This window comes from Lissotriton helveticus, chromosome 5_1 (genome assembly GCF_964261635.1).
Source record: "Lissotriton helveticus chromosome 5_1, aLisHel1.1, whole genome shotgun sequence".
Lineage (NCBI taxonomy): Eukaryota > Metazoa > Chordata > Amphibia > Caudata > Salamandridae > Lissotriton > Lissotriton helveticus.
In genome coordinates, this window is record NC_136065.1 from 20,606,541 (window position 1) to 20,623,496 (window position 16,956).

Sequence of the window (16,956 nt, forward strand, 5' to 3'; positions counted from 1 at the left end):
GGATACAGCAGGGAACCTGGGGCAGTTTGGCAGTGAGTACCAGCCAACTAAGGGCAAGGGGCATGGTCTGTATCTCTTCAACTTCTATGCATTAAAACCAGCTCTAGACATGGGGTTGATCGAGCCTTAGAGCAGCGGTGTAATTTATATTTACTGAGTTTATTACCACTGCTTATTTTCACACACATATATATATATATATGAGATAACTATGTGTGTATATATTGTCCATTTGGTATCCTCTGCCCCGCCCTTCCTGTTATGGTGTCCTCCAGCGGTCTTGAAGACAGGCAGAGGCTGCATTGGTCCGGCATTTCTAGATTTACTCAAAGTTTTTAATCCCAAGAGTTGGGTCCATGCTCCAACTAGTACCAAGGGACGTCACGCCTCGATTTGAAACTTTGTCTGGACTTACACAGGCTTTGCACCATCTCCAGCCTCGCTGCATTTGTATGTATAGGATACGGACTATAACTCGGGAGACTGCTCACGGCTGTTCTTTCGCAGGGCGGATCCCAATATATGGATTAAGACATGGTCATGTTTTCATCTAAACTCCTGACGCCCTCAGCGATCACTGAACAGATCATACGCTCACAATCTTGAAAATAAATTGATGATGAGTGTAACAAAACTCAAGGTACAAGAGTGTGGGAACTTAGGGTCACCTAACTTAAAACAATCTTACTTTACATAGGACATGAACTCGTCGAATCTTGATGAATATGAAAACACGTCTAGAATATACACTCCCATACACCAGCTAGCTGCTAAGTACACTTTAAAGACATTTCTGTTTAAGCACAGCGGGTTTGTGCTTTCTAAGAAGATGTATCTCTACTTTTAAAGGCGGCAAATGGGTGCCCCCACTTCCACCCCAGAACCTGAAGGAAGGCTGGGTTTACTACAATGTGAATTACTTTGACAATTACCGAAGTTGTATAAGTCCACCTACAAGATCTGTTTCGGCTCGAATTAAGTAGGGCCTCTTATTTCTATATTGGATTATTGTAAAATTATTAGATTCTTGCAATGTTTCAGTAGCGTCTAAAGAACAGTTTACGCACTAATTCCAATGCGCAGCAACAAACAGAAATGTAGAGCAAGATCTGTTTAAAAAAAGAAAATGAAATGTGGGGTGATCTTAGGGGAGAGATACTAGAATGCTGACCTCCAGCCCATATTAGGCATGGTTATGGGAGTATTAGGGAACAGGAACTGAGGACTCTGGATACAAAAGCCACTGGAAAAGTTCCCCTTACAGGAAAGGTATGTGTGGGAGACAACTCTTAATTCATATGCACTTGCTTTTATATTTATATAACTCTTCATGCCTTGGTATAGGCGTCTAACCGCTGGAAAAAGGTACAGTTTTGTGGTGTTATTGTTATGAAATGGACTACGATGAATTAGCCGGATAACGTGCATGTTTTTATAACGCTTGTGGACTAGTGTTGTAAATGATTACTATTGTTTATTCCTGATTTTGAATTACATTCATCTCATGTGCAGATTTCAATGGTACAAAAGTATGTAAATACTAAACTCCAATAAAGCATTAGTAAAATACAATTTTAAAAGTACAAATGTGTCCAAGAATCTTAAAAGAAGCCGGAAGTTCACAACACCCTCCACAGATATTACCGTGGTAGGTTAGACCTTCATTAGGTTACACCTTCATAGTCTACATCCTCAGCAGATGTTACTAAGGTAGGTTACATCTTCATAGTCTACGTCCTCAGCAGATGTTACTATGGGAGGTTACACCTTCATTGTCTACACCCTCCTCAGGTGTTACCGCTGTAGGATACACCTTCATAGTCTACATCCTCAGCAGATGTTACTAAGGTAGGTTACATCTTCATAGTCTACATCCTCAGCAGATGTTACTAAGGGAGGTTACACCTTCATTGGCTACACCCTCCTCAGGTGTTACCGCTGTAGGTTACACCTTCATTTTCTACAGTGTGATGCTGAGAACGCAGACCAGGTACTCATATGTAGTTCAAATTTGTAAAAGAAATACAAGTTTCCATAAAGGATATGAAGTAAGGGTCAGTTTTAATACTCAGATGAACAGCAGGTAAAGGTGTTTGCTGTCCACCCGTGCCCAGAGGTCCCCTTGAGGTCACTGAGGGACATGTGGTGCCTGCAGCCTCCGGGGTGCACCTGCTCATGGTTCGGTTTCTTCTGGTGGCCTGTGGCTGCCTTCACTCTGGCCTCAGGTCATCAGGGCTTCTTCAGCCCTACATTAGGTCATGGGTGGGACAGGGGCGAAGGAACCTTGGGGTCCGGCAGGGGGCCGTCGATAGCAGGAAGGACCTGATCTGGCCTCAAGGCTGGTGGTTGCTGGACCTCACCACACTAGGGGGCACATTAGGATGATCCCATCGTATAGAGGGACCGCCCGTCATAAGGGCGGGGGTCCCGTGCCTGCTATTAGGATGCGCCCGCCACAGTGGCGGGCGCATCAAGCATTCCTGGCATTGTGGCGGGCAGTGCACACAGCACCGCCCGCCACAATGCCAGGAAAGCATGTTGTGCACTTCCATGCACAACATGGCAGACACCGCGCGGTGCTCGGAATGCCCCCCTGTGCACCCACCTACCCCCCGGAGTCCATGGGGGCCCGCAGAGGGCCCCCAAAGCAGACTCCACATGCCTTTCAAGGCATTCACATTAGCACATATTAATATGGCTGGCGGTGTCTGATAGACACCGCCACCATATAGAACCCTTTTCCGCCCGGTCGACATGTCGACCGGGCGGAAAGCGGCGGACGGTCTTTCCGTCCGCCGCGGACCCCCCAGTCATAATAATATGGCTGGGGGTCATTCCGGCACGGATGGCGGGCGGATCGCCCCCACCAGGCCGGCAGATGTCACTATTACAGGATTTATTGTATTGTATTGTAATAGCGCTTACTACCCCTGACGAGGCGTCGAAGCGCTTTTTCGGCGGGTAGCACGCTACTCCGGGACCCACAGAGGATTAGTGTTGAATTAGTATAGTGAAACATGCAAGTACATTTTAAGTGGTGGATAGGTTAGTCAGTTATTTGGATTCGGAAAGCTAGAAGAAGAATAGAAGAGGAAATATGGATGTATGCTACACCGAAGAATGAATGGATGAATGTGCCCTACCGAGATTTGAATCTATGACCTCAAGAACACCACATTTGTCAGTGAGTAACCGAGATAAACTGACAGCCCAATTTGTGGCCCTCAGAGGGTGACTATTCCGCATTGCAGAGCAGGATTCAACTCAACCAGCACCGGCCTCCACTGGGGCACGGCTGGCCCCTCAAGCCTGCTCAGGTCTGAGGTCTCAGGAGGGTGGCACCCTGGAGCTTGAGTGAGGCCGGGGCCCGCCTTTTACTGGGTACAGTCTTCCAGACCCCAGGTAATCACTTCAAGCCATGAAGCCAACATCACGGCCAAGCGCAGACCTTTTCCCAGATAAGCCGCGGAAGAGGCAGCGCACAGCTTCAGCATTAAGGTCCAACATTCGCAGCGCATCCCCGTGGTTCGCGCAGGGCGATAGGGAGGTTGTTTTCTAAGGTTGGTGGCATCACTAAGGAGCTTTGTACAATGTAAGACGACCAAAATCCCAAAAAGGAGAGCAGATAACAGGAAGAACTTTACAAAGGAAAAGGAAATTAGAAACAAATATTGACAAAGCCAATAGGTCTCATCTCTGCGAGAGTGGCTGCTGTTCAGCAAGGGTCAACGTTAGTGGCATAGAGGAGAGTGGAGTAAAGTGGCATGGAGCAGAGTGTAGAAAGGAGTGGCATACAGTAGAGTGGAGTGGCGTAGAGTGCAGTGGCGTAGAGTGGAGAGGCGCCCACTGTCTGCAGAGGGAACATTCACGGAAGCAATGTAGTAGAAGTCTTTGGCATCAAGGAACTATCTCAATCGCAGCCTCGCCTACTGCAGTGAACTCGCACTCCGCGGCCTTTGCTCTTTCTTAAGCGCTAGAAGAGCCCACAAGTAACTGTGCTTAACCGCATGCGTGCGGGCGGAATTCCGCTCGCACGCTGAGATTTGCGGAAACGCATGTTACGTGACGAGCTGGGCTCGTCATGAGCGTGCGAGGAGGCTACCTCATGACGAGCCCAGCTCGTCATGAGCGTGCAAGGGGTTAATGCTTCTGCAAAGTACTTTGTGTTGAACATTACTGCAAGCTACGCCATGTAACACTGATTACACGCCCCGCGCTTGCTGGCTGTTTCTAGACAGAAGGAACAAAACTGAAAAAGAGAAATTTTTATGCTCTAGGAACACAAAACACTTGGAACCCAAAACAGTGATGAACATGCTACTTACCAGTATGCATCTGTTCTTGGCATGTAGGGCTGCTGACATTCATATCTATACCATAGATCGCCGCCTAGTGTTGGGTCCGGATGATTGCACATTGTTGTCCTGGAAGAGTCTTCGAAGTATCAGGAGATAGGTGGCTCCTCCCCTGGACTACAGTGCGCATGGCCATCTTCTCCATCCTCAGATTGTTTTTAGCCATTGTGGCGAAGATGGAGTGTAACAGTGTGAGCGATGACAATGCTAAGAGTAAATGTAAATTCTGCAGCCGCTACAGGCGCTGGGGAGGAGGGTGGGCGATATGAATGTCAGCAGCCCTACATGCCAAGAACAGTTGCATACTGGGAAGTAGCATATTCAGTTTGAGGCATGTGGGCTGCTGAATTCATATCTATGATACAGAAAAGGGGGAGGTGATGAACAGAGTGTCTGAATTAAGCAGACCACTCTTACCCAGTCCAAAGATCAGGGCTTGATCCATCGCCGTTATTTATCTCACTGCCCCATCCCAGCTCAGAACCTGGCTATATGCAAATTAGTCTGTCCCTGGCCCAGTGCATCATGGGAACAGGGCAGACCAAACTACCAAGCCAATTCTTCACCAGAAAGGAGACAAGCTACCGGGGACCGGTTTCTGGCATTTCAGCCTCTTCGGCCCGGCTTGCTTGAATCCTGATGGAGCAGTGAGAAAGGGACTCATGTCTGAGTATACCCTGCCACACCTATAGTGGCCAAAAACGATACAGAAAAGGGGGTGGTGATGAACAGAGTGTCTGAATTAAGCAGTGGGACAGGAACGGACTAATTTGCATATAGCCAAGTTCTGAGCTGGGATGGTGCAGTGAGCTAAAAAACGGTGATGGATCAAGCCCTGATCTTTGGACTGGGTAAGAGTGGTCTGCTTAATTCAGGCACTCTGTTCATCACCACCCCCTTTTCTGAATCATTTTGTCCACCATAAGCGTGGAAGGGTATACTCAGATGTGAGTCCCTTGCTCATTGCACCATCAGGATTCAAGCAAGCCGGGCCGACGAGGCTGAAATGCCAGAAACCGGTCCCCGGTAGCTTGTTTCCTTCCCAGTATAAGAAGTGGCTTGGTAGTTTGGTTTGTCCTGTTCCCATCATGCACTGGGACAGGGACGGACTAATTTGCATATAGCCAAGTTCTGAGCTGGGATGGTGCAGTGAGCTAAAAAACGGTGATGGATCAAGCCCTGATCTTTGGACTGGGTAAGAGTGGTCTGCTTAATTCAGGCACTCTGTTCATCACCACCCCCTTTTCTGAATCATTTTGTCCACCATAAGCGTGGAAGGGTATACTCAGATGTGAGTCCCTTGCTCATTGCACCATCAGGATTCAAGCAAGCCGGGCCGACGAGGCTGAAATGCCAGAAACCGGTCCCCGGTAGCTTGTTTCCTTCCCAGTATAAGAAGTGGCTTGGTAGTTTGGTTTGTCCTGTTCCCATCATGCACTGGGACAGGAACGGACTAATTTGCATATAGCCAGGTTCTGAGCTGGGATGGGGCAGTGAGCTAAAAAAACGGTGATGGATCAAGCCCTGATCTTTGGACTGGGTAAGAGTGGTCTGCTTAATTCAGGCACTCTGTTCATCACCACCCCCTTTTCTGAATCGAATTCATATCTATAGCATAGAATATATAGCAGTCCCTCCATTAACGGCGGCCGCCTGTGCCAGCTGCAGACGTCTGAAAAAGTGTCTTTAGAACAGCCTGTCCTACAGCTGCTTGGAGTGCACATTTACACAGTAGTGTTTCGTAAATGTGTGTGGGGTAGACCATGTGGCTGCTCTACAAATGTCTTCTAAAGGGATATTTCCAAGGAAAGCCATGGAGGCCCCCAACTTGCGGGTGGAGTGGGCTCTGGGGGGGACCGTTAAAGTGCGCTTAGCTTTTTGATAACAAATCTGGATACACTTAACGATCCACCTGGCTATCCCTGCTTTGGAAATGGGGTTGCCCTTGTGTTGGGCAGAAAAGGCAGCAAAGAGTTGTGTCGTTTTCCTAAAATCTTTGGTCCTTTCAATGTAGTACATCAAAGCTCGTTTGACGTCAAGAGTGTGGAGCATTCTTTCAGCCACAGTCTCTGGGTTTTGAAAGAACACAGGTAGTTCAATGGTCTGATTGACGTGGAACTGTGAAACTACTTTAGGAAGGAATTTAGGGTTAGTGCGCAGCACCACCCTGTTTGAGTGAATCTGTATGAATGGCTCCTGTACAGTGAGCGCTTGGAGTTCACTTACACGTCGCAGCGACGTGATGGCTATTAGGAGCCACTTTCCATGTTAAGAACTGAACCTTGCAAGAATGCAGAGTCTCAAAAGGGGGGCCCATCAGCCTGGTGAGGACCACATTAAGGTTCCATACAGGAGCTGGTGGGGTCCTGGGAGGAATGACTTGTTTCAACCCTTCCAGAAAAGCTTTAACGGCAGGCACTCTGAAAACCAAGAGACGCTGCCTGTTTTGGAGATAAGCCGCTATGGCGGATAAGTGTATCCGAATGGAAGCATATGCTAGATTGCATTTGTAAAGATGTAACAAATAACAAATGATGTCGTGAGTAGATGCATCTAGCGGGTTGATGTTGTGTTCTGCACAGTAAATGACAAACCGCTTCCATTTTGCTGCATAGCAAGCTCTGGTGGTGGGCTTCCTCGCCTCCCGTATGATATCCATGCAGTCGGGAGGCAAGTCAAGGTAGCCAAATTTTAAGACTTCAGGAGCCAGATCGCCAGGTTGAGCTGTTGCGGATCTGGATGCTGAATGTCGCCATGGTTCTGCGTCAAAAGCCTGGGTGTGAGGTGAGGCCTTTGATGCGGTACCACGGAGAGTTCTAGAAACGTGGTGTACCATAGTTGGCGTGCCCACGTCGGAGCAACCAGGATGAGTGTCATTGAGTGTTGCTTTAGCTTTCGTGCCACCAGCGGTATGAGAGGTGCTGGGGGAAAAGCGTACGCAAATCTGCCTGACCAGTTCATCCATATCGCATTGCCCTGCGACTGTGGGTGCGGGAACCTGGCGGCAAAGCTTTGGCATTTTGCGTTTTCCCTTGTGGCGAACAGGTCTATCTCTGGATGACCCCACTGCTGGAAGTACGGGCGGAGTACTGATGGATGTATCTCCCACTCGTGCATTTGGTGGCTGTACCTGCTGAGCAGATCCGCCATCTGATTGTCCTTGCCCGGGAGGTGTTCCGCCATGAGGAAGATGTTCCTCTGAATGGCCCACTGCCACATGCTCTGAGCCAGATGAGACAACTGTGGAGAGTGCGTACCTCCCTGCTTTTGAATGTAGTACATGGCCGTCATGTTGTCCGTCCGGATCAACACGACCTTGTTGCACAGATGTACCTTGAATGCCTTCAGTGCCATGAAGATTTCCATCAGTTCCAGGTAGTTGATGTGCATTTTCTTTTGCTGCGTTGTCCATAGTCCCTGCACTGTGTAGTGGAGTACATGAGCTCCCCATCCCTGGAGAGATGCGTCCGTCGTCAGGATAATCTGTGGCACAGGCTCCTGGAACGGTCGGCCCTTGCAAAGGTTGTGTGGATTCCACCAATGCAGAGAGCTGTATGCCCGACCGGTCACCAACACTAGGTCGTTCAACTGCCCTTGAGCCTGAGTCCACTGATGAGCCAAGCATTCTTGGAGCGGACGCATATGTAGCCTCGCGTGCGGGACTATGAAGATGCAGGAGGCCATCATGCCTATCAACTGCATGAACACTCTTGCTGGAAGCGAGTGTTACGGTCTGAACTTCTGGATCAGTGCCTGAATGCTGTCGATCCTCACAGAAGTTGGCTGAGCTGTGGCTGCCAGAGTATTTATCGTCGCGCCCAAATACTGCCGCACATGGGCTGGCTGAAGGTGCGACTTTGGATAATTTAGTGAGAATCCCAGATTGTGAAGGAGGTGAATGGTGTGGGACATGTTGGCAGCGCACTGCTGGGCCGACTTTGCTTGAACAAGCCAGTCGTCCAGATAAGGGTAGACGTGAACGTTTTGTCTCCTGAGGTACGCAGCCACTGTCGCCAGGCATTTTGTGAATACCCTGGGCGCTGTGGTCACTCCGAAAGGGAGGACCCTGAATTGATAATGCTGATTCTGAATGGTGAATCTGAGGTATTTTCTGTGTGATGGATGTAGTGGAATGTGAAAATATGCATCCTTGAGATCCAAGGTTGCGAGGAAGTCCCCTTGATTGAGCAACGGAAGAACCTGCTGCAGTGTTAGCATGTGAAAATGTTCTGAGAGAATATACTGGTTTAGGGGTCTGAGGTCCAGTATGGGTCTGAGGGACCCGTCCTTCTTCGGGATTAAGAAGTACAGGGAGTACACTCCTGTGCCTTCTTCCTCCACTGGCACGAGCTCGATCGCCCCTTTTTGCAGCATGACGAGTACCTCCTGCTGCAATAAGTGCAAATGCTCTGTGGACATAGGACGGTGTTTTGGGGGTATGTTGGGTGGAGTGGATGTTAACTCCAGACAATAACCCTACTGGATAAGGTTTCTGACCCACCTGTCTGTGGTGATGGATTGCCAGACCGGCAGGAACTGCTGCAGTCTCCCCCCGACAGGTGTTGGATGGTCGGGGGGCAGTGACAGGGCGTCACTGTTTGTTGGTGGCGGAGGAGCGGGAGTTGTTGTTTCCACGACCTCTGCCCTTGGTGCTGTTGCCCCGATAGCCGCCTCTACTCTGCTTGGTGTAAGAGGACTGCGCCCCACCTTTAGTGTATTGCGTTTGCTGGGACATCTGGCTTCTGGAAACACCTCTATTGCCTGAGCGACGAAAAGTAGTGCCCCGAAACTGTTGGGACTGGAGAGCTCCCAACGACTTTGCAGTCTCAGTATCCTTTTTTATTTTTTCCAGGGTGGTATCCACCTCAGGACCAAATAGTCTATCAGGGTTTACAGGCTGATTGAGGATGGTGGTTTGTATCTCCGGCTTGAACCCGGAGATTCTGAGCCAGGCCTGACGTCGCAACATGACACTAGTGTTAATGGCCCTTGCCGCGGTGTCCGCCACGTCCAGTGCACATTTAATAGAAGCGTTGGAGATGAGCTTCCCTTCCTGAATGAGCATCTCCGCTGACTCTTTATACTGATCTGGTAGATGTTGTAACAGGGTCTCTAGTGTATCATAGTGTGCCCTGTCATATCTGGCCAAGAGTGCCTGAGTGTTCGAAATGCGCCAGATATTGGCCGCTTGAGCCGCCACCCTCTTCCCTGATGCCTCCAGCACTTTAGATTCCATGTCAGGGGGAGGAGCATCACCAGTGGACTGTGAATTTGCCCTCTTCCGGGCATTAGAAACAACCAGAGAGTCCAATGGCAACTGGCCCTTGATGTAGGTAGGGTCGCCAGGTGCCGGTCTATACTTTTTTTCAATTCTAGGGTTGATAACCCTGGCACGTGTGGGTTCTTTAAAAATGTCCGCAGCATGTTTCAGAACCCCTTTCAGCATTGGGAGAGTCTTGACAGTCTTTTCTGCTGTGGAAAAGGTATCAAAGAGGAAGTCCACCTCAATAGGGTCAGCATGCAGCTGGACGTCGTGGTTTTTAGCCGCCCTCTCAATTAGGGCATTAAATGCGGCAGAATCCTCTGTAGGAGAGGTTTTGACATTGTACACCTGAGTGTCCGGGGCAGTGTGCTGATCCCCTGGGTCCCCTGCATCCACCCAAGAGTCCTGGTGATCCTCAGGATCAGTGTTGTCAGGGAAATTATACTCCTCCTCATCACCTTCCCAGCCTCCCCATCCGAATAAGTGGGGGAGGGTGTAGCAACTGTTTGAGTCCGTGGGGCAAGTGGCTCAACCAGAACCGGGGAATCCGTAGAAGGCTTCTTGCGCTTCAAAGGAATCGTGTAGGACTCCATAGGCTGTGCCGCCGTGATCTTCCTCTTGTAGAGGGTAAGTTTACCGGTGTCGATAAAGTGTTCCGACTGCTCTTCCATCAGGGGTTGTCGATGCTTCGAGCTCACCAGTGGCTGAGAAGGCTTCAACCCCGCAGACACCTGCACGGGCGCGTTGTCGACCGGCTTCGGTGCGAACGCCTTCGGTGCCACCTTCGGTGGTAACGTGAACAGGAGTGGCGCCGAGGACTTCGGCGTTTTGGCAACTTGCTTTGGGGTGGAAGCATCCTTCGGATCGACCGCAGAAGCCTTGTCCCTGATGCGTTGCAAAGAGTCCGAAACCTGCTTTGTGAAGGATGCGGACGGTTTCGTCGACCCGACAGACGGCCTCGATCCACCAGCGTGTGCCGACTCGAGCGTCGATGCCGTGGCTTTCTCCGGCCGATGCGCGGGATCAGCCCTCTTAGGTGCGCCGTGTCCTCCGACTGTGTCGACGGCCTTCGGCGCCGGCGGCTTCGGGTCGGCGGGCTTGACAGCTTGTTTTTGGGGCCCAGTCTTCGGCTCGACACCCTTGAGCGATTTGGGATCGACACCCTTGACCGACTTCGGCTCGACGCCCTTGGTCGACTTCACCTGGTCGACAGCCTTCTTCGGCTTTGGCTGCGCCGACTTGTCGGAAGACGAGGAGGCGGCCAGAGGGACAGACGTCTTCGCTTTCGATGGCGTCTCCATCACTTTCGTTTTCGTCGACACCGAAGCTTTCACTTTCAGTTTCGGTTTCACCAACGGCGGCTCCGCAGAAGTGTCCGTAGCCGGGCCCGTAGGCGAGGCCGTGGAACTGGGTGTAAGGTCTTGGGTAAGGCCTTGTGGCGATCCCTCGACCTGAGCCTTAGTGATTGTCCGAACGGGGCATAGCTCTTCCCCTGAGCTATCTTCCGTGGCCCCATAGGCCTCATTGTCATCTCCTACCTCGTCGACGACTTCTTCAGTATCTAGCACTTCGACGTCTGCGTCGTAGGTGTAGTCGATCTCCTCCGCTGGAGTGGAAATTGGCTCTTGATCTTCTGGCTCGTCCGGTTCTTCCCTCTCGAAGATGTCCACCGGTGCCGGGGCCGACTGCTGGGCCTCCATGCGCGCCACGCGCCGAAGTCGAATCGTCTTCTTAGATCGAAAACGGGAACAAGCAATACAGTTGGCTTCATCGTGATCCGGCGAGAGGCACTTGTTGCACACCGGGTGGACGTCGATGTGGGGATACTTCGATCCGCACACGGGACATTTCTTGAACGGGCTCCGTTCCATGATGAACGTTGATTGCGTTGACTGGGCCTTGAGCACCGAAGAGGCACACGACTCTTCTGGATGTCCGACTCAGGAACTGAGCCGGAACAGAGCTGGGCACCGAACGCAAGACAATACCGACGGTATAGGAAAAGGCCTTTGGGCCTTAAGAAAAGTCTATATCGATTCCGAACTGGAGATGTCGAATAAACATCCGAACCCAATGGCGGAAAAAAACAATCTGGGGATGGAGTCGATGCCCATGCGCACTGTAGTCCAGGGGAGGAGCCACCTATCTCGTGATACTTCGAAGACTCTTCCAGGACAACAATGTGCAATCATCCGGACCCAACACTAGGCGGCGATCTATGCTATAGATATGAATTCAGCAGCCCACATGCCTCGAACACATTTATATCAGATGCTCTTTCACAATCTCTTCCAGCACCAGTTGCTGAATCGTTAACACCACAGTATAGTCGTCTGCCTTGATCCAAACTGAAGAGGTGCTATACAGCGCTAAGGTATGGGCTTCGGGGCACTGCTTAAGCCAGTTGAGGTCTCTTGAGGATTCTCATTGTTGACACAAAAAGAAGGGTCATTAAACAAAATGCATTTCCCCAACCAATCACTAGATGGCAGAAGTATGCAAAGCATGTGAACCTAGAAGAATGCTGCAAAAGTGAAAATGTCAATCCCTTCTGGCTCCCTCTCCCCCCTCCGATCCTGTCAAGGAGTGTTGTGGGGACGCTTACCCATGGTGCTCTTGGCCTGCTCCTGCTGGCCCTCAGGTCCCGGCACCCCCCTGTGGACGCTGGAGATGCTGAAGGTTTTCTCGGGGTCCTGCAGGATGCTGGTGTACCATTCCCCACCCAGGTCCGGGGGGCTCTGCTGCTCTGGGGTCAGAGACAGGGCCCAATCCAGGAAGGCTGCCTGGGGCTTAAAGGGGGACACCTCACAGAATGAGGCGACCCTCCGCTCGGACGCCCGCTGCTGGCGAAACTTGCGGTTCAGAAGCCTTCTGGTGGGGTCTGCAAGGAGAGAGAAGGGAAAGGGTCACAGAGATACCAGCATCACCCAACCAAAGCCAGCACCCCGTGCAGAGCTTTATCACAGCAAAGCGAATACCTTGCCACTACCAATCCTCGGCTTATATCAATGCCAGGTGATAGCCCATGCCAAAGTCGTGTCCAAGCCGACACTTGCCACAAAAAGCCACCAGGGTAAAACCAACACCATGACCCAACACCCCCAACAACAGAACAAAGACAAGAACCAAGTAAACTCTTGACCTAAAAGTCAAGGCCAAAAATATTAAGCCCAGGATCTAGCAAATGGCACACACAAGTCAACACAAAGCCCAGCTCCCCTTCAACAAAACCAATGGCCCAAGCCACCACCAGGCCACAGCCAACCCAAGTACCTAAGGTCCACCTCAAAACCAGGCTAGGCTAAACACCATTTTACAGTCAAGACCACAGCTAAGCAACACCAATCCAACCCAGACAATACCAGAGCTAAACCTTCACCACAAGAAAACCAAGACCAGGCAGAAAGCAACGTTGGAACAAAGCCAAGACCAGGCTAACACCAAGCCCAGAGTTACACTCCAACAAAACCAATCCAAGCTCAAGCCAACACCAGAAGCAAAGCTCTCTTCTGACATATAGCCTTAAATGAAGGCAATTAAGCTGTAGCGTACCAACACCAAAGAAAAACATTGCCCACAAGTAACCCCCCTTCCCCTAACGCCTCAACACTACTATTCTGATGTAATCACTTGAATAAATCCTACACTTCCCCCAACAATCTTTCAAACTCTCCACCCATACCAACCTCCTGTCAACACAAGCACTCTAGCCACACCTCTGCTCTACCCAAGGTAACATCCAGAACAGAAAAACACCCTTCCCACAGAGCTGCTTCGCCATAACCAATCTCCCTCCAAAATCGACACTCTGTCTACAATCCATTCTACCTAAACTAACTTCAAGTCAACACCAGTACCCTGCCAGTACCTCTACCCCAATGAAACCAAACCTCTTCTAAACCTCTAAGGCACTCAAACTATCACCAGGCGTCATAGCAGCCAAGCCACTTCCAAGCCAATGACCCATCCATACCTACGTCTAAATCAGACCAATGCGTCATCCAACCGTCCACCACAGTCAAGCCAACATCATTCCAAATTAATGCTCTGACCAACCCAATGTCCATCCGACACTCCCACCCTGTTGACAGAACACACACCGAAAACAAATCCATACGTTGGAAGCACTGACCATGTCTCTTAAGAAACCTCAAACCATGAAAGCTGTCAAACCACTCAAACATTTCCCTCTTCAAGTCAGTGTGCCCACCCCAACCTAACAGCAAAGAGCTCCCAAATGCACTTCCCCCTAAAATACACACCGCGGTGCATGCTCTGGGGGTCTCGGGCAGTCAGAGGTTGTTGCACAGTAACCTCTCTGTGGATACTGTCGTTTACCAAGGGTGTCTCAGGCCTGAGTGCTACTGCACTCCAATTGGAGAAGCCATTTACTGGCTTCGTACCCATACAGCCCATGGGTGAGGACAGTGAGTAGTTTGTCCTTCCTCTTGGACAGTCACAGCTATAAAACATCCCAAGGACAGCAGGAGGTGACACCTATTGGGGCTAACACACACCCCAAAAGTATCTATGGGGTGGGTATAGGAACCTATATTATTATTTAGTATAGGTGACTGCCCTCTTCGAGGAATAATCTCAACCTCTGTCAGGGTGAACCCTCAAAGTCACTAAATTAATCTGAGCTGACCCCCTGGTAGCCATGTGCAAGAGGAACAAATGAGGGACGGAATGCTGGACAATCCAAACATTCATCCCCAGCCACAGATCTGGGTTAAAACCATCATTCTTTAGCTCACCAGGCAACCCCAGTTAGGACACAGACATATGCAAATCAGTCCAAACCGGTTCCAGGATGCTTGTTTCTGGTCCAGGGAAGACCTGGCTTGGCAGTTTGAGCTGGAATGTTCCCATGAGGCACAGGGTCAGACTCATTTGCATATGGCTGGGTTTAAACTGAGGTGGCGGAGTGAGCTAAAGAATGATGGGTTAAACCCAGATCCTTGTGACTGGGGGTGAAAGTTTGTATTTTTCAGCATTTCACCCATCTTCTGCTTTTCCCCCGGGTAGCCATAGCACAGAGCAGACAGCCTTAACTTACAGCAATGTGTAAATAATGTATGCAGGACTAAAACAGTAGTTAAGTCGAAATGCAAAACAATAATAATCCCAAAACGAATTAGAAAAATAAAGTACAAGGGTTTTCTTTCCATTATGATTAGCAGAAATGCACGGGGGTCGAACAAACACCTCCTCAAGCTTACTCCTGGCAGAAGAAAAATGTGAATGACATAACATACCAACGGAGGAAGAGGGCAGGCATGAAGCCCCCATAACTAAGTACACTCAATCAAGCAGATATTTATAAAGTGCTCAGAATCACCCGTGAGGGACTCAAGGCGCTGGAGTTGTTTTGTGCTGCATGGCGATATATTCATTCAAACAGCTAGGTCTTGAATCCAGTCCTGAATCTCGGAGTGATGAGGCGGTCCCGAGGTGCAGGGGAAGGGGGTTCCATGTCTTTGCTGCCAGGTACGAGATGGAGCGTCCTCCGCTGTTGGCTTGGTGAACTCGGGAGGTGTCTGCGAGGAAGAGGGAGCATGATCATAGGTGTCAGGTCGGTTGGTGGAAGGTCAAGCGCTTGTTGATGTATGCTGGTCCTATGTTGTGCAGGCCTTTGTATGCGAGGGTCAGCATCTTAGATAGGGAGCCAGTGCGGTTTCTTGAGGCGCAGTACGATGTGGGTCTATCTGGGGGGGTCAAGGAGGAGTCTAGTTGCTGAGGTTTGTATTGTCTGTAGTTTCTTCAGGATGCATGCAGTGATTCCTACGTAGAGTGTGTTCCTGTAGTCCAGCCTGCTGGTGACGAGGGCCTGGATGACGGTCCATCTGGTGCTGACTGGGAGCCATCTCAATACCTTGTGGAGCATTCACGGGGGTGGACGCAGGGGGATGAGACTATGTTGACCTGTTTCTTCATAGATAGCTTGGTGACCAGGAAGAAGCAGAGGTTGCAGGCGTGGTCTGTCGTGCTGAGGGGAGGGCCCAGTTCTGCGAGCCTCCATGGCGAGGGGTTGTTCCTAAAGACGAGGACTTCCGTCTTGTCCATGTTTAGCTGGAGACAGTTGTCCTTCATCCAGTCGGCGAAGTTCATCAGACATCTGTGTGAAGTTGGCTCTGGTGCTGTAGGACAGCGAGACGATGAGCTGGGTGTCGTCAGTGTAGGAGAGGATGTTGAGTCTGTGCGATCTGACGGTGTTGGCCGGGGGGTCATGTAGGTGTTCAAGAGGAGGGGCTGAGGGAAGATCCTTGGGGGACGGAGCAGCTCTTCTTGGGTTCTGATGTGAGCGGTGGGAGACGGATTCTCTGGGTTCCTCCGGTGAGGTATGAGGTGATTCATTTGAGGGCATCTCCCTGGATTCCGATGTGGTGGAGTCTGTTGATCAAGGTGCGATGGGAGACAGTGTCGAAGGCGGCTGACAGGTACAGGAGGATGGGGGCTGCAGACTCTCTGGCGTCGAGGAGGGCCCTGCTTTCGTTGGTGTCTGCGTTCAAGGCTATCTCTATGCAGAGGATGGCTTGAAATTCAGATTGAGAGGGGTCCTAGAGGTTTGGTGTTCCAGCTGTTCAGTGAGTTGCTGACTGATTGCTTTCTCAAGAACTTGATCGATCCTGGATCGAACTCTTGCTCAGTGTCCTCTTAGCAGCCAGGTGAGGACAAAAAGAGGTAAAAGAGGGCGATGTAGAACACACTCGATCGCAACCCTAAAATAACTCATAAAGGTCCTGCCAGTCACCACGTCAGTGACAGATGAACTCACCATGGTGCCTCCACCAGGCATCAGCCACCCCTACAGAGACAGGTGAACTCACCAATCACAGGAACCAGACACCCCCACGGTGACAGGTGAACTCACCAATCACAGGAACCAGACACCCCCACAGTGACAGGTTAATTCACCAATCACAGACATGAGTCCACAGGAACCAGACATCCCCACAGTGACAGGGGATCTCACCAATCACAGCCACCCCCGGAGAAACAGATGAACTCACCAATCACAGGGCACCAGCCACCCCTAGGGTGACAGATGAACTCATAGATCACAACCACAAGAGGCCCCTAGAGCGACAAGTGAACTCGCCAATCACAGGAACCAGACACCCCCATAGTGGCAGGTGAGCTCACCAATCACTGCCATCCCCAGAGAATAAGATGAACGCACCACTCACAGGGCACTAGCCACATCTAGAGTGACAAATGAACTCACCAATCACAGCCACCAGCCATCCCAGATGAACTCACCAATCACAGCCACACCAAGAGAAACAGATGAACTCACCAATCACAGGGCACCTGCCACCCCTAGGAGAGACAGGT

General features: G+C 50.5%; 1 protein-coding gene across 2 annotated transcripts in view; it reads right to left on the minus strand.

Annotated features, from left to right (window-relative positions):
• TAPBP (TAP binding protein) overlaps positions 1–16,956 on the minus strand; it is a 195,080-nt gene that overhangs the window by 135,596 nt on the left and 42,528 nt on the right. For both annotated transcript variants that reach the window (XM_078641626.1, XM_078641627.1), the window contains exon 3: positions 12,224–12,499. In XM_078641626.1, coding sequence (XP_078497752.1) covers positions 12,224–12,499 — 276 coding nt within the window. The remainder of the gene's footprint in view (positions 1–12,223; positions 12,500–16,956) is intronic.